Genomic DNA, 26,959 nt, shown 5'->3' with positions numbered 1-26,959 from the left:
AGCAGAGAGGAGTGAGCTCCAAATTCCCACCTGAGCCTGCCATGGTCCAGCTTGGCCTTTCATCCCACACATCGACCCCTGTGTCACCCCAATTTATCCAAGGAAAAAACAGAGAGGGGAGGAGGAGGAGGGTGTGGAACAAATCAATATTCCGCTGTACACAGCAGGCCCGTTATTATTTGGTCCTGATTTATTTACGACTCTCACAGCTGCTCTTGGAATTGGCTCTTGTTGTGCCCAAATTTAACCCCTGGAAGGTTTTGGGGAACAGGGATGTGCATCCCATGGGATGAGGGGAAGGAGATTAGGGAGCCACAGGTGGTGAACTGTGAGGTAGTCATTTGACTCCACTCTGAACAGCAGGATTTATTGGAATTTGTTTCCGAGATGCTTTTTTCCCTATTTTTTTTCCATCTGATGGGATGGCAACAGCACAGGCCTGGTGGGACCAGCAGCCACCGAGTCCTTGGGGGAGGATTTTGGAGAAGGGCACCACTGGCAGATTCTGGGACACCAGACCTTCAGCAGTGGCTTTTTTGCTGTCCCCTGGGTGGCTTCAAGCCCAGGGACACCTGAAGTCCAAATTCCTCTTGGAAGCAGAAATGCTAAGGACACAACCATAAAAACCTGGCCAGGCAGGGCAGGTGTTCACAGCCCCGAGCTGGCGGCCAGGAATGGGCTCAGTGACGCTTCTGTCACCTCCTTTTGTGCTGCCCCTTGTCACAGGTGTGTTCTTCTGTGCCCCACAGAGACTGGGATTGTCACCCCAACAGCCCTGGGCACGGCTCCTGTTCTGGCACGGCACTGGTGCCACATCCATGGTCACACCATGGGGACAGTGCCACATCCATGGCCATGCCATGGGGACAGTGCCACATCCATGGTCGCACTATGGGGACAGTGCCACATCAATGGTCACACCATGGGGGACAGTGTCACATCCTTGGTCACACTATGGGGACAGTGCCACATCCATGGTCACACCATGGGGACAGTGCCACATCCATGGTCACACCATGGAGACAGTGCCACATCCATGGTCACACCATGGAGACAGTGCCACATCCATGGTCGCACTATGGGGGACAGTGCCACATCCTTGGTCACACCATGGGGACAGTGCCACATCCATGGTCACACCATGGAGACAGTGCCACATCCATGGTCACACCATGGAGACAGTGCCACATCCATGGTCGCACTATGGGGGACAGTGCCACATCCTTGGTCACACTATGGGGGACAGTGTCACATCCAAGGTCATACCATGGCACCAGTGCCACATCCATGGCCACACCATGGGGGACAGTGTCACATCCATGGTCACACCATGGGGACAGTGCCACATCCATGGTCACACCATGGAGACAGTGCCACATCCATGGTCGCACCATGGGGGACAAGTGCCATAACCATGGTCACACCATGGGGGACAAGTGTCACATCCTTGGTCACACCATGGGGGACAGTGTCACATCCAAGGTCATACCATGGCACCAGTGTCACATCAATGGTCACATCATGGGAGACAAGTGCCACATCCATGGTCACACCATGGGGGACAGTGTCACATCCATGGTCACACCATGGAGGACAGTGTCACATCCTTGGTCACACAGTGTCACATCCATGGCTATGCCATGGGACTGTCCAAAAGTCTCCAAGTGAGCCCTGTCACATCCTCACCAAAGAGGCATCAGCCACCCCAAAAGGCCTTGAGACACGAAGTCGCTCCTGAGTGACAAATAAACAGCAGAACTGCTGGAAGAAATCCCTTGAGAATCCAAGCTGCATCGCCCCGGTGCCACCAGGAGCCTTGTCAAGGAGATCAGTCTGCAAACCAGGGCTCGTTTGAGATGAGCTGGGTGAGTTCCAGTCTCTTGTAAAACCAGGCAGAGTCGGGGCCGGGCCGGCAGGGGCTGTGCTGCCGCCTCGGTTGATCGCGGCGTGCGGGGTCGTTCCTATGTACAGGCTCCTCGCTGGGGCAAGGGAAGGGTTTTGAGCTGCTCTTGGACGGGTGGGAAAGGGAGGAAAAGCTCCTAATTCTGGTGCCTCTTCATGTGCAGGGCCAGGTGGTCGGAGCGGGAGAAGCAGCGGCCGCAGGCCAGGCACTTGAAGGGCTTGGCCCCCGTGTGTTTGCGGTAGTGCCGGGTCAGCTCGTCCGAGCGGGCGAAGCGCCAGTCGCAGCCTTCCCACGTGCACTTGTAGGGCTTCTCACCTGCCCGGGGGACAGCCACAGGTCACACAGCTGGTGTGCCCAGCCTCCCAAAAACCCAAAAACACCCCCATCCAGACCTCTGGAGATGCCCACCTTCCCTGGCACTGACAGGGTTCTCCAGTGTGCCCAGCCCAGAGAAACTGAGCCATGGATCGAGCTGCACCAACCAGGTTTTGTCCCTCTTTGCCCCCTACCCGGCCTCCCAAAAACATCCCCAGGCCTCTGGGAGACACCCAACTTCCTGGGCACTCTCCAGAGCACACAGGCCAGAGCCACTGAGGGACTGAGCTGAACCAACCAGGTCCTGTCCCTCTTCACCCCCTACCCAGCCTCCCAAAAACACCCCCCTCCGACCTCTGGAGATGCCCCACCTTTGGTAGCATCACCAGGGCTCCCCAGTGTGTACAGCCCAGAGAAACTGAGCCATGGATTGAGCTGCACCAACCAGCTCTTGTCCCTCTTTGCCCCCTACCCGGCCTCCCAAAAACATCCCCAGGCCTCTGGGAGACACCCAACTTCCTGGGCACTCCCCAGAGCCACCGAGGGATTGAGCTGCACCAATCACGTCCTGTCCCTCTTCACCCCCTTCCACTTTGCCTTCTAGTGCTCTTCAAGTTCCTGTTGGGTTTTGGAGCATTTCTAAATGCTAATGGGCCTCTGGGAGACACCCAACTTCCTTGGCACTGCCAGGGCTCCCCAGTGTGCCCAGCTGCCCAGCCCAGAGCCACCAAGGGATTGAGCTGCACCAACCAGGTCCTGTCCCTCTTCACCCCCTTCCACTTTGCCTCCTAGTGCTCTTCAAGTTCCTGTTGGGTTTTGGAGCATTTCTCAATGCTAATGGCTAAAAAAAAACCTTGTGTGAATTAGGTTGGTTTTTTTAAAATAAAAAGCCAAAAATTCCTAAGGAAGGAAGGTGTGAGTGGTGGGAGGCACCAGGAGGAAGGCAGGGTTCTAAATCTAAATTTCAATCTGAAAAATCTAATTTTTTTTTAAACTGCTATCCAGTGTTGGTAGCTCTTCCCCATCCCTGGAAGTGCTCAAGGGGCAGGTTGGATGGGTTTGGAGCACCCTGCTCTAGTGGAAGGCAGCTTTAAAGGCTCAGACAGCCTTTAGAGACCCTCCCAAAGCCAAACCATTCCAGGATTCCATGACCTAATGCTCAACACACCTCCAAATTCCCCCAGCAGCAGCTCTGTACACAAGGTATTGTGTTTCCCTGCGAGCATTCAGGTGATGTAATCCCTCCCAAACACACCCATTTCCAACTGAAATCCATTCAGCCAAGGCACCTTCCCATCCAGCTGGGAACTGGGCTGGAAAAGCCGCCGGCCGCTTCCAGCCGGGCCACGGGGCTGAACCCTGGCTGCAGCCCTGTCCCCAACACGCAGGGTGTGGTGCTCTCAAATATTAGTGCTGCTCTTAACAGCCTGAACAAGCAGGCAGAGTTCAGGGAATGTGCTGACATTCCCGACCTCAAATATTTACCCTTTCCGGGGCCGATTGACGGGCGCAGCGGGAGCGCACGTCCGCACCGCACGCGTGCACAGGCATGTGTGCCCTGCCCTGCCCTGCCCTGCCCTGCCCTGCCGTGCTTCCAGGGATTCCTCCCTGCCCAGCCTTCCAGGGAGACCTTTCTGCCACAGGCTGCTCCATGGAGCCAGGGAATCTTGGAACAGCTCGCCTTGGAAAGGATCTTGCCCAGACCAGGTCCCGCCAACTTCCAGGGATTCCTGCATCAACTTCCAGGGATTCCTCCCTGCCCAGCCTTCCAGGGAGCCCTTCCTGTGCTCCCAGGGAGCCCTTCCTGCCACAGGCTGCTCCATGGAGCCAGGGAATCCTGGAACAACTTGGTTTGGAAGGGACCTTAAAGCCTTTCGTGTTCCTCTCTGCCAAGACCAAGTTCCGCCAACTTCCAGGGATTCCTGCATCAACTTCCAGGGATTCCTGAATCAACTTCCAGGGATTCCTGAATCAACTTCCAGGGATTTCTCCCTGCCCAGCCTTCCAGAGAGACCTTCCTGTGCTCCCAGGGAGCCCTTCCTGCTACAGGCTGCTCCATGGAGCCAGGGAATCTTGGAAGAGCTCGCCTTGGAAAGGATCTTACACCCCTTTGTGTTACAACTTGCCCAGACTGGGTTCCGCCAACTTCCAGGGATTCCTGAATCAACTTCCAGGGATTCCTCCCTCCCCAGCCTTCCCGGGAGCCCTTCCTGCCATAGGCTGCTCCATGGAGCCAGGGAATCTTGGAACAGCTTGGTTTGGAAAGGGCCTTAAAGCCCTTCGTGTTCCACCCTGCCCAGACCAGGTTCCGTCAACTTCCAGGGATTCCTGAATCAGCTTCCAGGGATTCCTGCATCAACTTCCAGGGATTCCTCCCTCCCCAGCCTTCCAGGGAGACCTTCCCATGCTCCCAGGGAGCCCTTCCTGCCATAGGCTGTTCCATGGAGCCAGGGAATGCTGGAACAGCTCACCTTGGAAAGGATCTTACAGCCCTTCGTGTTCCACCCTGCCCGGATCAAGTTCTGCCAACTTCCAGGGATTCCTGCATCAACTTCCAGGGATTCCTGAATCAGCTTCCAGGGATTCTTCCTTCCCCAGCCTTCCAGAGAGCCCTTCCTGCCACAGGCTACTCCAAGGTACCAGGGAATCCTGGAACAGCTCAGCTTGGAAAGGATCTTACAGCCCTTCGTGTTCCACCCTGCCCGGATCAAGTTCCGCCAACTTCCAGGGATTCCGGCATCAACTTCCAGGGATTCCTGAATCAGCTTCCAGGGATTTCTCCCTCCCCAGCCTTCCAGGGAGCCCTTCCTGTGCTCCCAGGGAGCCCTTCCTGCCACAGGCTACTCCACAGATCAAGGGAATCCAGGAATGCCATGGCTTGGAAGGGACCTTAAAGCCCATCCTCCTCAAGCAGGCTCCACTAGACTGAATTCCACCTCCCACTAAATCCAAGTCCTGTCCAACCTGACCTTGAACAACTCCACATTTGGCCAGGGAGGTGAAATCAGCCACAGCAAAGTCTCCAGTGCCTTGCCCACAGTGGATAAAACACAAAACCATGGATACATGAGCCTGGAGGAGGCAGAGCAGCACGAGCACATCCTGCTCCTCCAAAAACCCCTGGATGCTGCTCCTGGGGAAAGGGAGGGGGATTTTTATGGCTCAGGTTAACACAGCACTTGCAGAGGATTTACAAGGAGTTGGTGGAGGTTTTATAAGACTTGGGACACGCCAAGACAAAGGCAGGATTTTCCCAAAGGCAGAATTTGCCCCTTCCAGCCCAGACACCAAAGTCACCTGGCTGGGTCAAGCCCACTGAAACCTTTTGCTTTTCAAACAATGCCAAGGTTGATCTCCAGGGACAGAAAGCCAAGGTTTGCCATTGTCCCAGGTCTGTCATTGTCCCGGGAGCTGGCTGCCTCTCCCAGGACAGCACGGCAGGGCGGGCTCAAACAAAGGCTCCAGGGTGGCATTCCCGGCCCTGGGGGTTTATGTTTAACCTCACAATGGCACCCAGGAAATGAATGGTGGCTCCAGGAGAGGAAAACACCGGGCCCATGGCAACGGGAAACCACAGGGAAAGAGCTCCCAGATCATGGAGACAGGGAATGGGAGAAGGGATGTTTTTAACCCTTCAATGGATGGAGCTGAGGCGGGATTTGGGGTGAGCCCTTGCTCTGGTGACGACCTCAGTGAGGCTGAGGCCTCCAAAGCAAAATATGAGGATTAAAAACATTGGATGCAGAGATCCTGCTCCTGGATCCTGATTCTGGATTGAATTCCTTGCTTTTTGCCCATCACCACCAGCTCTCCTGACTCCTCACCTCCCCACCCTTCCCTCTAACATCAGGGGAAGGGAAGGACTCAAAGCAACTCGGATTTCCTGCCTGGGAAACCTGGAAAAGCTGCTGAGTTTTCCTGGATTTATCTTTATATGTGACAGGTAAAGGATGTGCCCAACTCATGGACCTTGTCCTGGGCACAGAGTTCCCAACAGAAGGGACGAGAGATATTTAATCTAATTTAATTTAATTTAATTTTAAAGCCCTGATTCCAGACTGTGATAAACCCCTATCAGCACCCAGCTCTGGGACAACATCCTTCCTGTTCCTTTTTTTTTTTTTTTTTTTTTTTATTTTCCACCCCTTCCGTGATGTTTCCCAGCCCCCTCCTCCTCAAGCCCTGCCAAAGAAATATCGTGGCTCACGCACAAAGCAAAATTCTTTGTTTGAAGGGCTGATAAGGGGAGGGAGGAACAGAGCCAAGAGCAGGAACCAATTCCCAGCCGCAGAACGCGGTTTGGTCGTTGTTCATAAAAAAAAAAGAGAAGTGAACTCTGGGCCCGGCTTTAATTGCTCTCAGTAAAGATCAGCCCTCCTATAAAAGAGATTTATGAGGGCACTGATGGTTCCTGGACTACCTGGGGATCTGATAACATTTCAGGTATAATAAATGCTTTAATGAGGGCGCCGGGGCCTGAATGCAGAGTGTCACGGAGCTGGGCTCAGCCCAGGGGAGCTGTGCTGGGAGCTGCTCACACTGGGGTCCCTGTTTGCACTGGGGGACCCTCAGGAATGAGGGCACAGCTCAGCCCTGCAGGGACTGGGAGCCCTTTCCCGTGTGGGTTCAGGGGGACAGTGAGACAGGAGGGTGTTCTCCCTCTCTTTGGGAGCCACAGGAGGGGAGGGTTGGCACAAAAGAGATGCCCTGGTTTCCTCAGAGATCCTAAACGTGCAACAATCTTCCTGTAGGATCAGCAGGATCAGCCCCAGCTGGGATTTGGGACATCTCAAGGGAAGAGCTCAGAGTGATAAAAAAAAATAAATCAAAGAATCAAAGAATAGATCAGGTTGGGAGGGACCTTAAAGCTCATCTTGCCCCACGGTAAATTCCACTGTCCCAGGCTGCTCCAAGCCCCCAATGTCCAACCTTGGACATTTCCAGATATTCCAGGGCCTGTCCACCCTCCAGGGAAGAATTCCTGCCCAATATCCCATTTATCCTTGCCCTTTTTGGGGGAGTTTGGTACCTGAGGCTGGCAGCAATTCCAGGAGCTGCTCTTACCTGTGTGAGTCCTCTGATGTGCCTTCAGGTGGGAGCTCTTGGTGTAAACCTTTGAGCAACCTGCAAGGACAGAAAAAAACCACAATTTTCCTGTGAGAACGAGGCCTTTGCTCAAACAAATTCTGATATTTGAGGGGTGAGGGGGACGTGCAAAAAAGCCTGGCTTGGGCTCAGCATTAACTCAGGAGCATTTGCTTTTAAACAGACAGCCTTAAACACCTTTTTCTGCCACTTGTGGGAATGTGCTGGGAATTAGGGTGGGGAGAGTCAAGCACAGAGGTTCAAACCCCAAATTCCACCACTGCAAAGACTCAGTTCTCCCTCATTTGTGGCCCTGTGCTGCCCTTTGTCTCTCTGGGTTCCAGTCATAGCTGATATCTCTCTGCAAGGCTGGGTTTTGTAACAGCCCTGGCCCAGCAGATGGGGTACAAACGTTCCAGGAAGCAGGAAACAGCCAGGGACAGTCACAGCTTGGCTTCCAGGTCCCAGCACAGAGCCAGGGGGAAGTGTTTTCACAAGATCAGCGTGAACAGGTTTCATCAAAGACGGGGTTTAACACAGACATCATGGCTGGGGAAAAGTTCCAACAGCAGGTGTCTCGAGATGAGTTAGTTTGAATTCCTCCAAAGTTTCAGTTGGATAAAGCTTAAGGAAGCCTCTGCTGCCCTTCCTGGCCCTGCTGCTTTGTGTTTTGATGAGGACATTCAAATATGAATTTGCATTTTTATGACCTACACGTGTATGAGCAGCACGGGGACGTTTTTCACCCCAGTGTTTCCACCCAGCCCAAAGAAGCCTCTTGCCCGGGATCAGCCCTTGGTCCTGCCCTGCTCAGACGGGGCAGGAGCTGCTTTTCCCCTCCTTGGCAGGAGGGACAAGGGGTGCTGGCCCTGTTCAGTTTTGCTTCTGGTGCTCTGAGCCTTTGGCAACGTTTGGGAGAGAGATCATGGGCTGGTTTGGGTTGGGAGGGGATTTAGAGCTCATCCCATCCCAGCCCTGCCATGGCAGGGACACCCCACCCTGTCCTGGGACACCTCCCACTGTCCCAGGGACACCCCCCCCTGTCCCAGGGTCACCCCCCACTGTCCCAGGGTCACCCCCCCTGTCCCAGGGTCACCCCCCACTGTCCCAGGGTCACCTCCCCCTGTCCCAGGGTCACCTCCCCCTGTCCCAGGCTGCTCCAAGCCCCAATGTCCATCCCAGGGATCCAGGGGCACCCACAGCTGCTCTGGGAATTCCATTCCAGTCCCTCCCCACCCTCCCAGCCAGGAATTCCTGCCCAATCTCCCATCAAATCCTACTCTCCATGATTTTGAAGCCATTCCCTGTGTCCTGTCCCTCCATCCCTTGTCCCCAGTCCCTCTCCAGCTCTCCTGGAGCCCCTTTAGGCCCTGGAAGGTTCTGGATGAGGTTTTACAATCAGGTCTCCATTGTTCATCTGGTTCCAGGTGTGAAGTCTCCAAACCCCCTTCACTTCCTCACACAGACCAGGTTGGTGAGAATTCCCCACCATTATTCCTGACTGGAATAATAAACACCTCCAGCTGAACCTTCAAGGGAGGGATCACAGGGATCCCTGCTCCATCTCTCTATGGACACACCCAGGATTTATTCAGCACAGATTGGTTGTTGTTTGTTTTTTTTTGTTGTTTTTTTTTTTGCCCCACAGACCAAAATCCTGCTAAAAACAACTCTGCCTCAGTGCAAATCCTGCAGGATGAGCCTCTGAGCAGTCAGACACGAGGAATCTGTCTCAGATCTAACTCCACCTTTCATGTCCTCACCATGACCAGCAGAAGGGGAAAAAAAAATCAGCACAGGCCACCAACCACTGGCAGCTTCTGGCTGAGAAAGCCCCTGATCCACAGGATGGCAGAGAATGGGAAGGTGTAAGCACAGAAAGGTCTCTCTCAACCTGTCCTGCTCTTATGCAGCTCCTGGCATCACGGCTGGGGACAGGATCTGGAGCAGACAGAGCCTCTGGGCTGACCTCCAGCCACTCCCAGGCCATGGAAAGAGTCCATAAATCTCACAGGAGGCAGTTAGGAAGTGACTTTCCTCATTCACACACCCCCATGGGAAAACTGTTTGCTAATCCACACGACTGGGCAGCGCTGGGGATCAGCCCAGGAAGTGGGAGGTGTGTCCTGGCTCTGGGAGAGGCCATTTCCAAGCCCTCAGATGGCTCTCACTGGGATCTCCCAGTGGGATTTGCTTCCCTGGTGTGTCTCATGGAATCCCAGACTGGTTTGGGGTGGAGGGAAAGCTCATTCCATTGCACTCTTTACCATGGCAGGGTCACCTTCCACTATCCCAGGCTGCTCCAAGCCATGTCCAGCCTGGCCTTGGACACTTCCAGGGATGCTCTGGGCTGATCCCCAACCTTGAGGGCTTGGAGCAAACTGGGACAGTGGAAGGCGTCCCTGCCCATGGAGGAGGTGGGGTGACATGGCCTTTAAATGTCCCTTCCAACCCAAACCACTCCATGATTGCCCTTCCTGCTGCAGCACAGGGAGCCGTGGCAGGATGGCACAGGGATATTCAGCCCATTTGAAATGGACTCAAAGGGAGTCCAGCAGTGCTTTTGGTGGGAATTCATTGCTGGTTTTCCATCCATGTGAGAGAGAGGGAAGGGAAGGGTCAGTGGGAATGGAAGAGTGGCTTCATGTGGCTGCTTGGGGTTGGGAAAGGCCAGAGCAAAGCAACAGCTCAGGAGCAGATTCCCAGGACCAGATTCCCAGGGGCAGATTTCCAGGAGGAGATTCCCAGGGGCAGATTCCCAGGGGCAGATTCCCAGGGGCAGATTCCAAGGGGCAGGTTCCAAGGGGCAGGTTCCCAGGAGCAGATTTCCAGGACCATCCCTGGTTTTGCAGAAACTCTCTGCCTCACTTAGTCATTTTTGCCAGGGCATAAAGAGAGAGGGAAGGGGACAAAACAAGAACCACACCGTGCTGGTGGGATCAACCTCCTCCACTCTCTTCCACTTCCCTGGCACCCCATCCACAACTCCACCCCAAAAGGATCTCAGATTATCCTCCCTGGAGGCTCCCCCCTCTCCTCAGAGTGCCAGGAGACCCCAGATGATGAGCCCACCTGGGTAATCACAGTGGTGGATCCTCCTCTTCTCCAGCTCGGGGTTGTTGCGCCGGTTGTACTTGGGGGGCTGCATCACAACGTGCCCCTGGGAGAGGCCCCCGACGCCGTTGGGGACTGGGGGGATCTGGGACGACTGGACCAGCTTCAGTCCAAAGGTGGCTTCGTAGGACGGCGGGGGGGAGATGGTGTTGATGAGCTCAGGCTGGTTCTCAGGACTACCAGGCTGTGAGTTGGGGGGCGAAGGGGGCAGAGTCACCCCTGGGGTGGGGTAAAACTGCCCGGGGATGTTCCCAAAGCTTCCCTGTCCCTGAGCCACGTGTGGGAACTGCTTGAGTGGCCCTGCTGGCTGCACAGGTCTGTGTGCCATGCTGGCCACGGAGCCCGTGGACATGGTGACCCCGCTGAGGCAGCTAATGGCCGTGGTGCTGCTGGAGGAGGAGGATGAAGCCAGACTGGGAATGTCGGTGCTGGCAGCACCCAGGGGCAGCTGGAAGAGCTGAGGCTGCTGCGGGTGGGAGGAGAGAGGGATCTCTGCAGGCATCTCCTGCTTGATGAAGATGTTGTTGACAGCCACTGACTGGGGCATGCTGAACACGCTGGTGAAGTCGGGCAGGGTCTGTGTGGCGCCCGAGGAGGACGAGCAGGGCTGGGAGAAACCGGTGCCGGGCTCGGTTTTGATCTGAGGGAAAGGAGCCATGGGCTTGGGGGGCCGGTAGAGCCCCGTGCGCAGGTGGGTGGTGTCGGGCAGGATGACGTTGATGTTCACGCTGTAGGGAGTGGAGCTGGGTTTCTCTGTGGAGAAGAACTCGTCCACCACCGAGGCGCTCTCGCGGCGGTATTTCTTGTCCGGCAGCATCGGCACCGGCGGCGCCTCGCTGGACAGGTACTTGTCCATCTCTGAGCGGGCCTGAGGCACAAAACACGGACACAGGGGATGGGAAAGGTGACTTTGGCACTCAACTCAGGGGATTTGGGTGAGCAGGAAATGGAGGGAGTAGAGGAACGGCCCAGGAATCTGAGCTGAGGTGATTTAGCTCCGGGTCTGACTCAGCCAGACTCCTCAGGGCTGAATCAGCATCCTCTGCCCTACTTCCCCTCCTCCCTATCACCCTGATAACAGCCGGGGTAGGATGCAGGTAGGACAGAAATGAAAACTGATAAAGGGGAGAGAGCTTTGGGTGCAAAGCTTTGGGCACACAAATGGCAGGAGTGAGCACCAGGAATGGGATAAATCCAGCCAGGATCACACCTCAGACACTCTGGATCTACAGCCCACCTTGGACACGCTGGCTCTGCTTTAAACTCAGCAGCCTGAGGAGTGTTTTATTCTGGGAAAGTCTCTTTAATGAATGAGGAGTTCTAGGACACTATCTGTAATTAATTTGGAATAATTTGGGCCCAGAAATCTAAGTGATATTGCCACAAATTCAGTGTGTTCCGAGCCTAAAATGGGAACAGTTCCTGCCTTCCTGCCTCACCTGAGCAGTGACTCAGCCCTGGGTTAACCTTTGGGTTAGTTCTGGTTTTACAGAGCTGTTTTTACAAGCCTGGCTCCTCCAAGCTCCCAGAACCTCTGGCTCTGGTCCCTTCCCCTCCTGGTTCTTGCCTGCTGGGCATCCCACTGGATCCAGCCCAACAATCCAGCACCCTGATGGAGCCATCCCCGAGGAAATTCATCTCCTGGTGCTGGATGACTCAGGTTCTGCTCGTTGTGGTTGCAGATCCAAGCACTGAAGCTCTTGTGCAGAGCTCCAGCCCTTAATTACGTGGTTCTCCAAGTGTCAAAGCCCTCATTCCTATGGAGAGCAGCTGGAAAACCACCAAGTTTCCCTGGCAGAGCCTGGAGTGCACTCCAGGAGCAGGAGCTGAGCTCAGCCCACGCCCTGAGCTGAGGTTTCCAGCCCTGAACTGTGTCACCACAGTGCCATGGGCCAAAGTCAGCCCTGCTGCCACCTCAGGGCTCTGAACAAAGCTGGGAGGGAGCCAAGAGATTTCCTCGCCCTTTCCAGGGAAAGGATCACGGAGCTTGCAGCTCATTCAAAGAGCCTCTGCACCTCTGGGAGCCCTGCAGAGCTCAACACATGGCTGAGCTGGCTGTCACCCAGGCATGGGACAGCCACAAATCCACCCTCTGCCACTGGGGAAGGAGCTCAGGGAGGGCCAGGCTGGGACTGGTGTGAGCACACAGGATCCTACACAACCAGGGAATTGTGTGTGGAAAAGACCTCGAAGGTCATCGAGTCCAACCATGACTTGTCTGCCCTGGAGGGGCTGGAAGTTCCTGTCCTGGATAAAGGGAAGCTCAAACAGCCCCTCTGGAGAAGGAGCCCTCGCTCAGGCAGAGCCTTGAGCTACTTGGAATATCTCAAATTGGAAAGGATCACCCAGTCCAGCCCCTGGCCCTGCACTGACACCCCAACAATCCCACCCTGACTGACCAAACCCTCCTGGAGCTCTGGGGCTGTGCCCATTCCCTGGGGAGCCTGGGCAGTGCCAGCACCCTCTGGATGAGGAACCTCTCCCGAAATCCACCCTGACCCTGCCCTGGCCCAGCTCCAGCCCTTCCCTGGCTCCTGTCCCTGGTGCCTGCCCTCCCTCTTTACCCCAAGGGGCTCAGAGAGCTGCAGCTCCATTCCATCCTCACAGAGAGCTCCAACCCCGGGTCCCTCTCTGCTCCTGCTGGGTTCCCTCCCTCGGGAGAAGCAGGGCAAAGCCTTGGAGGCCAGCCCTGGGCACTCCTGGCAGCCAGGCCGGGTTCCCTTGGGAATCAGCTCGCCCCGGGCAGCTCGAGATGCCGCACATTCCTGAGCAATGAACGGCCCCACTTGGCAGCAGCAGGGGCAGGGCAAGGTGCTGGGTGCCTTTTCCTTCCACACTTCCCTTATCTCTGGCATTTCACTTTTTCACCTCCAGTTCCCAAGGAAAGGTCCTGCTGCCGCGGGGGACCAGGCAGGAATAGAAATGGGGAAGGCTGTGGAGCTCAGAGGGTTTTTCCAGGCTAAAGGATTCCATGGAGGGCCTTGTTTGGTGTCACCCAACCTCCCTTCCTCCAGAACCACCTCTCCCTGCAGAGCACAGTCTTTTCCTGGTCCTTCTATTAAAAAACCACAATAATTCCCCTTCAGGCTCCTGGAGAAAGGGGTGGCAAGGCACAGCAGTGGCTGTCACCAGACAGGAGGACACCAGCCCTGCCCCATTGCTCTGTGTGTGTGCAGGACCTGAATAACAACAATCCCATCCCATGGACGGCTGCACAGTGCCCACAGTTCTGCAGGAATCCCGAGCACCAGCATCCTTCCCATAGGGAGAAAGAAATGGGAACATTTTGTCTGTGGCCCAGAAATGCCTGGAAAACATTCACTGGCCTGGTGCTGGCACCTCTGACCCCAAAGCACTTCCCAAATTCAGTGCCTGAGGGAGCTGGGGAAGGGTCTGGAGCCCCAGGAGGGGCTGAGGGAGCTGGGGAAGGGTCTGGAGCCCCAGGAGGGGCTGAGGGAGCTGGGGAAGGGTCTGGAGCCCCAGGAGGGGCTGAGGGAGCTGGGGAAGGGTCTGGAGCCCCAGGAGGGGCTGAGGGAGCTGGGGAAGGGTCTGGAGCCCCAGGAGGGGCTGAGGGAGCTGGGAAGGGAATGGAGCCCCAGGAGGGGCTGAGGGAGCTGGGAAGGGAATGGAGCCCCAGGAGGGGCTGAGGGAGCTGGGGAAGGGTCTGGAGCCCCAGGAGGGGCTGAGGGAGCTGGGAAGGGGCTCAGTCTGGAGAAAAGGAGGCTCAGGGGGGACCTTGTGGCTCTGCACAAGTCCCTGACAGGAGGGGACAGCCGGGGGGGATTTGGGATCTGCTCCCAGGGAACAGGGACAGGAGGAGAGGGAACGGCCCCAGGCTGGGCCAGGGGAGGCTCAGGGTGGAGATTTGGGAAAATCTTCCCCCAAAAGGGTTGCCCAGCCCTGGCTGGAGTCCCCACCCCTGGAGGGATTTAACAGCCCTGTGGATGTGGCACTTGGGGACATGGGTGGCCTTGGCAGTGCTGAGGGAATGGTTGGACTCAATAATCTCAGGGGGCTTTTCCAAATGAAACAATTCTGTGATCCTACAAAGTCCTCAGCTCAGGATCAGCACAACTGAGGTGACCAAGTGCCACTCAAGGGCTCTGGTGCTCCTGGCTGTCACTCCTGGCTCCTGTCACACACAGACCACGGAGGTGACAGTGACACACTGACACAGGGCACTGCCAGAGATGGAGAGACTGGAACTGGGGATGGGAGTGGATGGGAGTGAGAATGGGGAGGGGGAAAGTCCCAGCTCAGTCTCTTGGGGAGATTTCTGTGTTTCCTCTTCCCAAGAGGAGCAGGAGGATCAGGGGAAGGAGCGAGGGAAGCCACTCACCTCCAGGATCAGCGGCGGCATCCGCTGGTCCATCCTCATGGGGTGCAGCTGTGGGAGGCAGGGCTGGGTTAGTGGGGTCTCCTCCCCCAAGATCCCCCCAAATTCCCCTGGCCAGGGAGGGCAGCCCCCCCAGAGCCCCCCAGAGCCTCCCCAGGGCTCCAGGTGTCCCCCTTGGCAATGGTGTCTCCTCACATCCCATGATGTGGAAACAACTGGTGGTTGCCCACCATGGGTTGATGGTTGCCCACCATGGTTGGAGTTTTCCAAGTCTGACCCTGGAGAAGCATCTCCTCAACTTGGCAGAGAAAGAAAACCAATATAAAAACGAGGAGAAGGCACAAACCAGCACTTTGTCCACTCCAGTGAGGCCACTGGACAGCAGCTTGTGTCACTGCACCAGCAGTGTTACACTCAGAACACCCAAACCTGGTGACCAAAATTCCCTGGAGGTTGGGACAACCTCAGGACCAGGACCAGGACCAGGACCAGGGATAACCCTGGGAGAGCTGGAGGATGTGAAGCCCCCAGTAAAACCAGTGGCTCAATAAAGAGAGCAATGCCATCCCAACTCTCCAGAGTGGATTTTCCAGGATTTTCCAGTGGTTCACAGGGGTGGACATGATCCCCTCCACTGAGGAGCCTCAGGGGTTTATCCCTGGCTCAGATGTCCCAGCCTGGGGGAGCCGTTATCAGCGCAGAGATCGATTCAGAGTCCAACACAAACATTTCTTGGCAGGCCTCAGATAAACCCGGATTAAGCACGAGCACGGAGAGCTGGGCTGGGGCTGGGACGTGGCTGTCCCCTGGTTAAACACCTCCTAATCTGCAGGTGATAAATGACAAACGGCCCCAGGAACATCAGGTGCAGAGCCAGGGGACTGGGAGGGAAATCAGTGTTTGCTAAACAGGCAACAGCTCTGAAGGTGGCACAGGGAGGGGCAGCAGGGGTATTTCACCAGCCCTGTGCTCAATCCTGCCTGGCCAGAGCTCCCATTCCACCTCCTAGACTGGAGATTCCCTCTCAGCTGGATCCCACACCCAGCCCCAGCCTGGTGCTGTCACTGCTGCAAAGAGCTTTGGGGACAGGGGGCAAGAAAACTGTCACCTGTATCCATGCCAGGCAGGCAAGAGCATCCAGCCCTGGGGCCCGGCATCAGAGGGATGTGGAACTGCTGGAATAAACCCAGAGGAGGCCACGGAGCTGCTCTGAGGGCTGGAGACAGGCTGGGAGAGCTGGGAGTGCTCACCTGGAGAAGGGAAGGATCCAGGGAGAGCTCAGAGCCCCTGGCAGGGCCTGAAGGGGCTCCAGGAGAGCTGGAGAGGGACTGGGGACAAGGGATGGAGGGACAGGACACAGGGAATGGCTTCAAAATCATGGAGAGCAGGATTAGATGGAGATTGGGCAGGAATTCCTGGCTGGGAGGATGGGGAGGGACTGGAATGGAATTCCCAGAGCAGCTGTGGCTGCCCCTGGATCCCTGGGATGGACACTGGGGCTTGGAGCAGCCTGGGACAGGGGGAGATGTCAGGGTTTGGTGATCTCTAAATTCCCCCAGCACAAACCACTCCATGGCTCTATGATTCTCTGCTGTGGGGGTTCAGGGAATGAGGGAACAGCAGGACACGGCTCCAGGGGGAAGAGGAGCCTGTCCTGGGCACAAGGGAACACAGGTGTGGCACAACGGTCGTGCCACAACCCAGCCTGGGCTCTTTTCTCCTCCGTGCACCTGCACGAAACTCCAGCCCTCCAAGGGAATCAGCAAACAATGGGCAGGATAATCATCAATCAACCCCCCCTGGCACGGCCCCGGCAGTGCCCCTTTGCAGGCTCACTTTATAAATAGCCTGTATTTATATCCAGATTTGGTTCAATATCAGCATTTATTGTCTCCTGGTTAAATATTGACCTGGGTAAATATTTGTTCCTCTGATGATTTGGGTTTGATACCGACCCTGGATCGACGTTATTTTCTGTTTGTTCCTCAAGTCTCCTGGAACTCTCTGTAAAACGGGATTAGCAAAGAAAAGCCCCGGGAACTCTTCCTTTCAAGTGCCCAACGTGTTTGGCTGCTGTAAACAACAAAGCTGTGTCCCAGACAGAACCCCAGCTCCCGTGGGAATGTGCTGGGCACAGGAATGGGCTCCTCTGTTTGCTCAGTCCCACAGGAACAACTCCAGGGTGAGGAGCCTCCATGGATTATTTGGGTTGGAAAACACCTTTTGATGTGATCAAGTCCAAGGTTTAGATCATCCACTGCAGACGTTTCCCCTTTTCCTGCCTCAGTTCCCTGCCAGACAAAGGATGTGCCCAAACCTGGGGGTTCAGAGCAGCTCCAGGATGAGATGCTGCCCTCAAATCATTTGTGGAATTTCATTCATTCCCCAAGTTTGTGCCCATGGATTGCTTAGGAGATGGGGATGGTTATCCAGAGCTCTTTCCTGCCCTTGTGCTGGAACTCCCTGAGCAGTTAATGACTTCCCAGGAACCAGGGAATCTCCATCCAGGCAGCCCCACTCCCAGACTCGCTGGCTGTGTTTGCAATTCCTTCCCTCCAGCAGCTGATAAAGGCTCCCTCCAAGGCAATCCAGCTCAGGTATTTATCACCGGGATCATGCCACGATCCCAAAGGCCAAGGGAGCCAGGGAAAACACCCTCATCCAACTCCAAGGTCAAGGGGCTGGAAGAGGAGCAGCTGGGAACAGGCAGGCTCCAGCAGCCAGCAGAAACCTTCCCAAAAACAGAGCCATAAATGGATTGAAAAAGAACAAAACCTTGGAGACACAGAGCGGGAAGGGAATGACACAGGAGCACATCCAGATGGGAGGGTGGGGGATCTCTGGGGTTAATCCACATTTTTGGGGTAGATCCCACTCCTGCAAGCCCTGGATGGAGCTGGAAGGAAGGTGGGAATCAGGGATGGCCTCTCCCCTCATTCCACTCGATGTGAGGACAACTCTCAAAATGTGGAACGTGAGGATTTAAGGGAGTTGGACCTTCACAGCTTTCAGGATATTCCCATTCCATGATTTCTGAGCTGCTCCTGCTCAGCAAAGGCTGAGGAGAAGCTCCTGAAAAGCAATGGAGGTTTTCCATCAAAGGCAATGGAAGTTTTCCATCAAAGGCAATGGAGGTTTTCCATCAAAGCCAATGGAGGATTTCCATCAAAGCCAAGGGGAGATTTTCCATTAAAGGCAACGGAGGTTTTCCATCAAAGCCAATGGAGGATTTCCATCAAAGCCAAGGGGAGATTTTCCATTAAAGGCAATGGAGATTTTTCATCAAAACAAATAGAGGTGTTCCATCAAAGCCAATGGAGGTCGATCTGAGCTGATTCTTGGTGTGTGTTGCAACAACCCCTTGGATGTTTTTTTGGGAAAAATGGAATTATTTAATGTTATCTCAACTCCTGGAAGATGAAGAGGCCTGGAGCTGCTCCAGCCTCAGCCAAATCAGGGCAGAACTCAAGGAGCCCCGGGTTACACAGGCACAAATCAGTGCTGGATTTGGGATTATCCAGGAGCAGGGCCCCTGCAGCTCCACTGCTCCTTCTGGACTCAGCTCCATCCCAGAACTGCCTCTCCCTGACTCCTGGATGTCACAATCCCCAGGATTACCTGGACAAATTTCCCCATCTGTTCCTGGCCCTGGGACACAGGGATTGCCTTTGAGCTTCCCAGTTCCACATCCCTGCCCCAGGTCCTCAAGGTGCTCTGGGGGAGGTTTTGGATCCACTGTGCCTCCCTCAGTGGCAGCTCTCACTCCTCTCCAAGGCACATTCCCAGTGCAATGAGTCACTGGCTGCTTGCTGGGGCTTGTGGAGCCCTCCTGGCACCCAGATCCCACAGAGAGGCCACAAATCCTCTTCTTCCCAGGAAAAACAGCAGGGCAGACCCCGGGCAAGGTCAGGTTTCACATGGAGACAGCAAATCCCCCATTCCCTGCTGCCCCAACTTTCTCCCAGAGCAGTTGGGAAAACAAAACAAACCCTGAGGCAGAGCTGGGAAAGTTGGGCTGGGCCGACTCTTCTTCCAAATCTGAACATCCCCAGGCCAGGGAGGTGCTGCCAAAACAGGGACAGAGGGGGACACTGGAGCAGGTCCCCTCCTGCCCTGAGTCCTGAGTATTTCATGGAATGGTTTGGATTGGGAGGAACTTTGAGCTGGGACCTCTGTGCTCCTGGTGTGGAGCAGAAATCTGGAATTTCCTCCAGATCCAGATCCACCCAAACTCTCCACGTTTTCCCTGTGTATAAAGGGATCCCCAGTGGCTGTTAATTAAATTAATTATGATTATGGCACAGCTCCCAGGAGAAGCTCCAGCAGGAGGATTTGGGAGCCTGGGCATTGCCAGCCCTGGGAAACACAATGCCTGGGACACTCCTGGGATCCCCAAAGGGATGGCAAAGCCCAAATTAATGGATTTGAGTTCCTCCCGTGCCACAGAACCACAAAACCCCCCAAATATTGGAAGCTGGCCAGAAGGAAACGTTCGGAAATGTTTTGGATGAGCACCAAATTTTCCCAACAAATTTGAGGCTTTTCCACAGTTTAGAGAAAAAAAATCAAACCTGCTCATTGTGAGGAATTTTAATATAGCTCTCTGAAATATCCCTGAGGAGCAGAAAAATGATGATTTTATAGAGATAATATTAAAATATTTGGTGTAAATAAATACACACAAAAAAAAAATAAAAACAAAACATGGTTGGATGGGCTGGAGAAGATCCACATCCTCTGGCCTCTCCAGGATGGGTTCAGATCCATGAGATAAATCACTCAGGTGTGAGGGATCTGATAAGGGATTGATAATAACCTGGGTTTGGGGACAAACCTGTGTTTTCAGAGCAGCTACACCGGGATTAATTCCTTGCCATTCCCTTCTCCTGCAAAGAGCGAGGTCCTGAAATCCATTTCAATACTCACAACTCCTGCTCTGGGTGGGAACTCGAAAGTCCCTCCTCATCACTCTTGAGAAAACAACAATTTTCCAAGAATTCTCGCAGCATTTCTGAACTCAATGAAAGATTCTTTGTTTGAGTTTCAAGCCGGGCTCGAACGGGGCTGAAGCTCTTTGATGTGGTAAACAGCCCACGGGGTTTTTTTTTTTTTAGATTATTTTTTTTTTGGAGGGTTTTCATGCTAGCTCAAGTTCTGAGAACATCTGAATTGTAAACATAAATTCTCCAATCCCCGGAGCCCGGTGTGACTGCGGGAATTCGCCAATGGAGCGCTAGGAAAGCAAACACTGTAATCAAGCTCACAAGACGCTCCGTAAAGTGCGATTATTTGCAGTGGATGGGTTGGATAAAAGAACTCAGTGGAGCAGGGAAAGGAGAACAAAACAGCGCCGGGAGGTGACCGAACAGGTTTGAGAGAGGAGGGAAAACTCCAGGGGCAGAAATGAATTTCCCAAAGCCTGGGGAGTGAATTTAGGTGATGGGATTCTCTTCTCGCACAGAGCTCAGGAGCAGCGATAGAGGGAGATCCGCTGTCTTCCCTCTTCCCCTCCTTTTCCAGCCTTCCCTTCCTTTTCCGGCGCTTTTCCAGCTAATCCTGCGGAGGACGAGCAGGGCAACACTTGGAATCCTCGTCCCCTTTTCCCTGGCAAAACTTCCCCCGGCAGAACAATCAGCTTTTGTCTTGGTGGGACAAACCGAGCAGCTCAAAGTTTGGCCGGGCGATTCCTTGGAGCTCTTCAATCCTGTTCCTCTTCCATCCTATCCCTCCTTCCATCCTATTCCTCCTTCCATCCTATTCCTTACTCCCTCCTGCACCCAGCCTGGGGAATTCGGCATCCAGAAAAATAAAATAACAAATATTGTGAGTGAACCCCCTGAATCTCCCGTGGTTTTTGGCTCACTGGTTTTATCCAGAGGTTCCTGGAGCTGCTCTGCCAAGGGAATAACCCCTGGCACACGGGTGGGGATTCTCCTAAGGGTCTTCCTGCACAGTTAGAGGGATAAATGGATCTTTTCTGGGATTCTGTCCCAGCTTCCTGTGGCCCTGCAGGCACAAAGGTCATCAGACTTGCAAATCTTGCAAAAACATTGGGATGAGCAGATCCCAAAGCAAAACAGAGGGAAGGATCCCCCCTGTAAGGCTCCACCAGCTCCCAAACCCATCCTCAGGCCAGACCAGCTGTTCCCATTCCTCCTTGGCAAGACTTAACTTCCCATTTCTCCCACCCCAGAGCCTGCCTGGGCCACCAGCACCCTTTGGAAATGGATTTTGTTCACTTTCCATGGAATTTCTGAACCCTTCTCCAAAGCCAGGGGGATCCCCAAGGGAGGGGATTCTCCCCAAGCATCTCATTCCACATCCAGAGCAAAATTCCAAAGTGTCCATCTCCCCCTTCCCTGCCGGAAAGCCAAATTTATTCCCTTCCTGCAGCTCCTGAGATCCCAAGGAAATTAATCATCTCCTGGGCACTCCAACACCTCTCCTAAAAAATAAAGGAGCTTTATTTATGGAAGGCAGGACTGTCCTGGCCCCGGTTCCAGCTGGGCTGTGCTCCACTGGAGCACAAGGAGCAGGAAAAGCCATCCCAGCTCCAGGGGCAGCCACACAAGCCACATTCATGACAAGGATGTAGCACAGGCACAGGGCAGGATTGAAACAGCTCCTGAAAGCTGGAGCACTCCTAAAAATGCTGGATCCAGCCTCTCCTGTGATCCAGAAGGAAAATCCCTGCTGAGATAAAGTCAGAGGAGCATCACAGCACTTCCATCCTGTTCCACAGCTCTTCCACACTGTCCCAAGCCCTGGAAGGGTCTGGGCAGTGCCATTCCCAGCACTGAGGAGGTGAAGAGCCTCAGGAAAAGCTCTGGGAACACTTTCCTGATGTGTCCAAGCACCTCCCAGGTGCTGGAGATGTTTTATCCCTCCTGAGCCCCCCCTCAGCCCAGACAGAGCCCAGGACAGGGTGGGGAAGTGCCTGTGGGGCAGGAATTGGGATCGGGGGACACAAAGGGAGCCCTTTGCTGCTGTCCCTCAACCTGCAGCCAAGGAAAACCCCTTTCCACACTCATCAGGACCTTCCTTGTTTCCCAGCACAGCCTCAGCCCCACTGGGAGCTCACCAGTCTCACCACAAGTGCCCTGGCACAGGCAGGAAGGGGTTAAACCAAGGGACAGGTTGGGGGTTTGTCCTTTTCTCTCTCCCCAGTAACTCCTGCCCTCCTCTCAACAGCCTCCAACACCACAATTCCCAGCCAGGAGACAGGGATTGCCTTCCCAAACCCTCAGGGACAGTGAGTGGCCAGAGCTGGAGGAGCCAATTCCTGCCCTGTCCTTCCCTGGCTCATCCCGGGATTTTCTCCAGCCCCAGGAGTCCGGGAATGCTGTGACAGCCAGGGGGGAACAAGGATAAACCCCCCAGGCCTCCCACTCATCCAGGGGACCCGACAGCCACACAAAGGGATCAGCTCCTCCTCTCCTGAAATGTTCCCTGGATGTGCCTTACAACATTATTATTATTATTATTATTATTATTATTATTATTATTATTATTATTCCCTCCGCTGGAGATTTAAAGAGGAAAATCCTTTTTCTGACTCAAATCAGAAAGGAAAAATCCTTTCCTCTCATGAGCTTTTTTTCCCTTCTCTTTTCTCAGTTTTTTTTTTTTTTTTTTTTGGTTGAAAAAGCCAAGGAAAGGGAAAAATTGATTGGAAATTCCACAAAGAATCTGTTTCCACCTGAGTCAGATCCAATAAAATTTTCAACAGCAAACAGCTCCCACGTGAAAAGCAATTTTAGGGGGATATATGGCCATGGGACTTTGAAACCACAGGCATAATTTGCTCCTGCCTCTTCCCAAGCAGGAATTGCCCCGAGCTGGAGCCTGACAGGTCACAGCCTTTGGCACCAGCCTTGTCAAACTGATAAAAAACCTCTGGAGCAAAGGCTTCCCAGCCCTGCAGCCTCTGGAATCCACCAGGAGAAAGGAGCCAGAGCATGGAAAACTCCTCCCTGAGGGCTGTGGGGTCCAGCTCAGGGTTCTTGGGGTGTCCCTGGGTGGGTTTGGGGATCTTTGGGATCTGCTCAGTTCCCCAGGATATTCCCATTTCCCACAAAGGGACACTGGAGGGTCAATGGCAAAGTGGTGACACCTCCAAGGCCACCCCTCAGAGCAAAGTGGGACCAAACTGGGAGGAGAAATCGCCTTTTCCTTGGGGTGGGCTGGGGGTGAAGGTGTCCCCAAGCCAGGGGTGTCCCCAACCAGGGATGTCCCCAGCCAGGGGTGTCCCCAAGCCAGGGGTGTCCCCAACCAGGGGTGTCCCCAACCAGGGATGTCCCCAGCCAGGGGTGTCCCCAGCCAGGGATGTCCCCAAGCCAGGGGATGTCCCCAACCAGGGGGACAGGAGGTGGCCCAGCTCCCCCACTGGCCATGGCCACGCTGCCTCATCCCACCTGGATGGAAAAAAAGGGAAAAAAAAAAAGCCAAGTTCACTCTTCTCTCAGCCCCTTCTGGGGGAGGTTTGGAGGGAACTGACAGCTTTTCCCGGAGATAATACCTGGATTTCCAAGAGCCACAGCCCGGCTCTGACCCGGGTGATCCCAAACCCCACAGGGCAGGGAGAAACACCCAGCTCTGACCCAAGTGATCCTAAACCCTGCACGGAGGGGCAGGAACACCACAGGAGACGGAGAAACACCCAACTCTGACCCTGGTAATCCCAAACACCACAGAGAGGAGCAGGAACAGCACAAGTAGAGTGAGAAAGGGATGTGTTTGACCCCACATCGACGAGCACTGCCCACACAACCCCTGAATCTCCAGGAAATCCACTCCCGGCCTTCACTTCCCCCTGAGGGAACAGAGCCCCAAAATGGCCCTGGGGACATCGGTGCCATGGGACAGCGGGCACACACAGCCCCTCACTCTGGGATCCCTCTCGGGGGGTCTCTGAAGCAGCAGCAGCTCCTGGGGGGTCCCTGTGTGTCCCCTGAGTGTCCCTTTATGTCCCCCGGGGGTCCCTCAGTGTCCCCCGGGCCGGGCCCGCCGTGTTCCCGCCCGCCTTAAAATGGCGCTGGGGCTGTGGGGCTCGGGGTTAATCATTACCCCGCGCCCCACTGAGAGGAAAAAAGGGGGAAAAAGCACGGTTAAGGTGTGGGGCCGAGCTGTCCTAACCCTCCTGCCTTGCAGGAAAGGCGGCTGGTGGGATAAACGGAGCTTCGTTCCTTCCCCAAGCCGGGGAAGGCCTGAGGGAACATCCCTCAAAGCCGCTCAATGCAGGCCTTTATTATCTACAGGCAGCGCTGCCGGGGAGATAGAAAGGAGAATTCCTTTCCCCCACCACACACACACACACACCGTGGTGGTGGAAAAAAATACAGAGAATGAAAGAAAATGGGGAAATAAAGTCTTGTTTCCCGTCCAGCAATCCAAAATCCTTCCTAATGGGAGAACCCCTGGAAGTCCCAGGGACTGAACTCTGGAGTGGGAGCAAAACCCACACAGAGAACGGGGAGTTGTGAAGGAGGCTTAAAAAACCCCAAAAAAACCAAATTCCCAAACAAAACCCAACACGCCCAGCAGGACAAAACCCAGCAGAGAGGGGGAAAGCAGGAGAGGAGCCCAAAAACCACGGAGGTGTCGCAGCAACGACGGAAAGGGGGAAGAAAACAAAGCCAAATCCGCCTCAAATCCCCAAGATTTCGGGAGGCTCCGCACACCTGAACGGGGGCCCTTTTTCCCTGGGCTTACCTGTGCCAGGTCCGGAGGGTTTTCCAAAGGCCTGGAAGGGGCTTTGATGTCCTCGAAGACCGGGTGGTCCTCGTGGGGGTCCCCGGACATGCTGACGGGTTTGAGCGGTGCCAACACCGCCGCGTCCACCAGCCCGCCGCTCATCCCCCCGAGCGGGGACGGGCCCGGCCCGGGAAAACGGGGAAAAAATAGGAAAAAAAAAAATAATAAAAAAATCCCCTGAGGTGAGGAGGAGCGAGGCGCGCTGGCGGGAGGCCGGTGGCGGGTCGGGGAGGGTTTACCTGGCCCAGGGAAGGTTTACCTGGGCCGGGAGGGGGAAACGCCCGGAGCTGAAGCGGCGCAGGGTGCGGAGCCAATCAGGCTCCCGGTGCCGGCCCCGCCGCGGCGGACGGGCATAAAAGGGACACCGGGAGCTCCTGGACCCCGGGGTTTGATCCTAACCCAGCCCGGGAGCGCCGCTGGGAGAGCGGGGAGCTGCGGAACCCCGGGGTTCGGTCCCTGACCCAGGCCAGGAGCTGCAGAACCCCGGGGTTCGGTCCCTGACCCAGGCCAGGAGCTGCAGAACCCCGGGGTTCGGTCCCTGACCCAGGCCAGGAGCTGCGGAACCCCGGGGTTCGGTCCCTGACCCAGGGCAGGAGCTGCGGAACCCCGGGGTTCGGTCCCTGACCCAGGCCAGGAGCTGCAGAACCCCGGGGTTTGGTCCCTGACCCAGGCCAGGAGCTGCGGAACCCCGGGGTTCAGACCCTAACCCGAGCAGGGAGCTCCGGCACCCCAGGGAATGATCCCTAACCCAGGCCGGGAGCTCCAGCAGGGAGATCAGGGAGCTGCAGAACCCCGGGGTTAATCCCAAACCCAGCCTGGGAGCTCCGGCACCCTGGGCTTTGATCGAGGAGCTGCAGAACCCCAGGGTTCGATCCCAAACCCCAGCCAGGAGCTCTGGCACGGAGACTGGGGAGCTGCAGAAACCCAGAGTTAATCCCTAACCCAAGCTGGGAGCTCCAGCAGGGACACTGGGGAGCTGCGGCACCCCGGGGTTTGATCCCTAACCCAAGCAGGGAGATTGGGGAGTTGTAGAACCCCAGGGTTCAGTCCCAAAGCCAGGCCAGGAGCTCCAGCAGGGACACTGGGGAGCTGCAGCACCCCAGGGAATGATCCCCAACCCAGGCAATGGTCCCTAACCCAGGCCAGGAGCTCCGGCAGGGAGATCAGGGAGCTTTAGAACCCTGGGGTTCAGTCCCAAAGCCAAGCCAGGAGCTACAGCACCCTGACCGAGCCTGGGCAATGATCCCTAACCCAAGCCAGGAGCTCCGGCAGGGAGACTGGGGAGCTGTAGAATCCCGGGGATTGATCCCTAACCCAAGCCAGGAGCTCCAACAGGGAGACTGGGGAGCTGCAGCACCCTGGGGTTTGATCCCAAACTCAAGCAGGGAGATCTGGCAGGGAGATCAGGGAGCTGCAGCACCCTGGGGTTTGATCCCTAACCCAAGCTGAGAGCTCCAGCAGGGAGATCAGGGAGCTGCAGAACCCCTGGGGTCAATCCCAAACCCAAGCAGAGAGATCAGGGAGCTGCAGCACCCCAGAGTTCAGTCCCTGACCCAGACTGGGAGCTCTGGCAGGGAGACTGGGGAGCTGCAGAACCCCGGGGATTGATCCCAAACCCAAGCCAGGAGCTCTGTCACCAGGTGTGCTCAAACACAGCTTAGGAAGCTCCCACACCTGGGATTTGATCCCAATCCCAACCTCAAGCAGGTGGCCAGGAGCTCCATCACCAGCTGTGCTCACACACAGAGCTCAGGAAGATCCCACACCCCAGGATTCAACCCCAAACCCTGAGCTCTTCCAGAGCCTCATCAGCCACAGTGCCCAGGCAGCTCCAGGATGGAGGGAAGGGATCAATCCCCAATGCTGAGGGCCTGGAACAGCCCCCAGCTGGGCCACTGTCCCCAAACTGAGTCCCCTGCACTGAAACAAAAGGGGATATTCCAGCTTTTTACAGGCATGGGGACTTTTCAATGAGAAAATGCCATTTTTTTTCCATGAATGGATCAGTTTTGCACCAAAACTGATTTTTGAGAGGAGATTCCTGCTTGCTCACACTTCTCGTTCCCAGGGATAGAAAGTGAAGGATCAAAGATAAAAGTGAAGGATCAAAGAGAAAAGGCGCAAATCCTGGAGGAAAAGAAAAGCAACCGTTGGAAAGCACAGACAGGTAGGAGGGCACAGGGTTCATATGGAGGCACCAGGCAACTCTGTTTGGGTTTCACTTTTGGAAAGGAAAGAGGTGTAAAGATCCAGAGACACGAGGGAATAAAAATCACCTTTCTGGCAAAGAACTACAAAACAAAAAAAGCCATTCTGCTCCAGATAACCCAGCCCTGACTGTCCCCAGGGAAGAGCCTGGGCCTTCCTCCTCTCTGTGTTCACCCACCCCAAATTCCCCATTTCCCTTGTGTGTCCCAGGATCCCACACAGGTGCTGTCACCACCTTGGGGACA

At 55.3% G+C, this 26,959-nt stretch overlaps 2 protein-coding genes across 2 annotated transcripts in view; one reads left to right on the top strand and one right to left on the bottom strand.

Annotated features, from left to right (window-relative positions):
* The window catches only part of LOC310917755 (endothelin receptor type B-like), a 372,101-nt gene that overhangs the window by 223,076 nt on the left and 122,066 nt on the right, over positions 1 to 26,959 (top strand). The gene's annotated exons all lie outside the window — the stretch shown is intronic.
* On the bottom strand, positions 1,986 to 25,060 carry LOC310917938 (Krueppel-like factor 5). Its single transcript, XM_083876578.1, has 5 exons — positions 24,465 to 25,060; positions 14,757 to 14,804; positions 10,376 to 11,285; positions 7,283 to 7,342; positions 1,986 to 2,218 (listed from the first exon to the last, which is right to left on the bottom strand). Exons 1-5 carry the CDS (start codon positions 24,606 to 24,608, stop codon positions 2,040 to 2,042), a joined length of 1,341 nt encoding a protein of 446 aa, XP_083732704.1. The 5' UTR covers positions 24,609 to 25,060; the 3' UTR covers positions 1,986 to 2,039.

This window comes from Zosterops lateralis, assembly GCF_965231275.1.
Source record: "Zosterops lateralis genome assembly, chromosome: 21".
Classification (NCBI taxonomy): domain Eukaryota; kingdom Metazoa; phylum Chordata; class Aves; order Passeriformes; family Zosteropidae; genus Zosterops; species Zosterops lateralis.
The sequence above is the reverse complement of the archived record's forward strand: the minus strand, read 5'-3'. Positions and strand labels throughout refer to the sequence as shown.

Bases quoted from the DNA above. Each gene is read 5' to 3' on its own strand.
- LOC310917938 (XM_083876578.1), bottom strand. From the start codon at position 24,608: ATGAGCGGCGGGCTGGTGGACGCGGCGGTGTTGGCACCGCTCAAACCC. The intron at 14,805-24,464 runs GTAAGCCCAGGG...TGCCTCCCACAG, and splicing joins ACCCTCCGGACCTGGCACAG to CTGCACCCCATGAGGATGGA. The intron at 2,219-7,282 runs GTAAGAGCAGCT...TCCCCCGGGCAG, and splicing joins ACATCAGAGGACTCACACAG to GTGAGAAGCCCTACAAGTGC.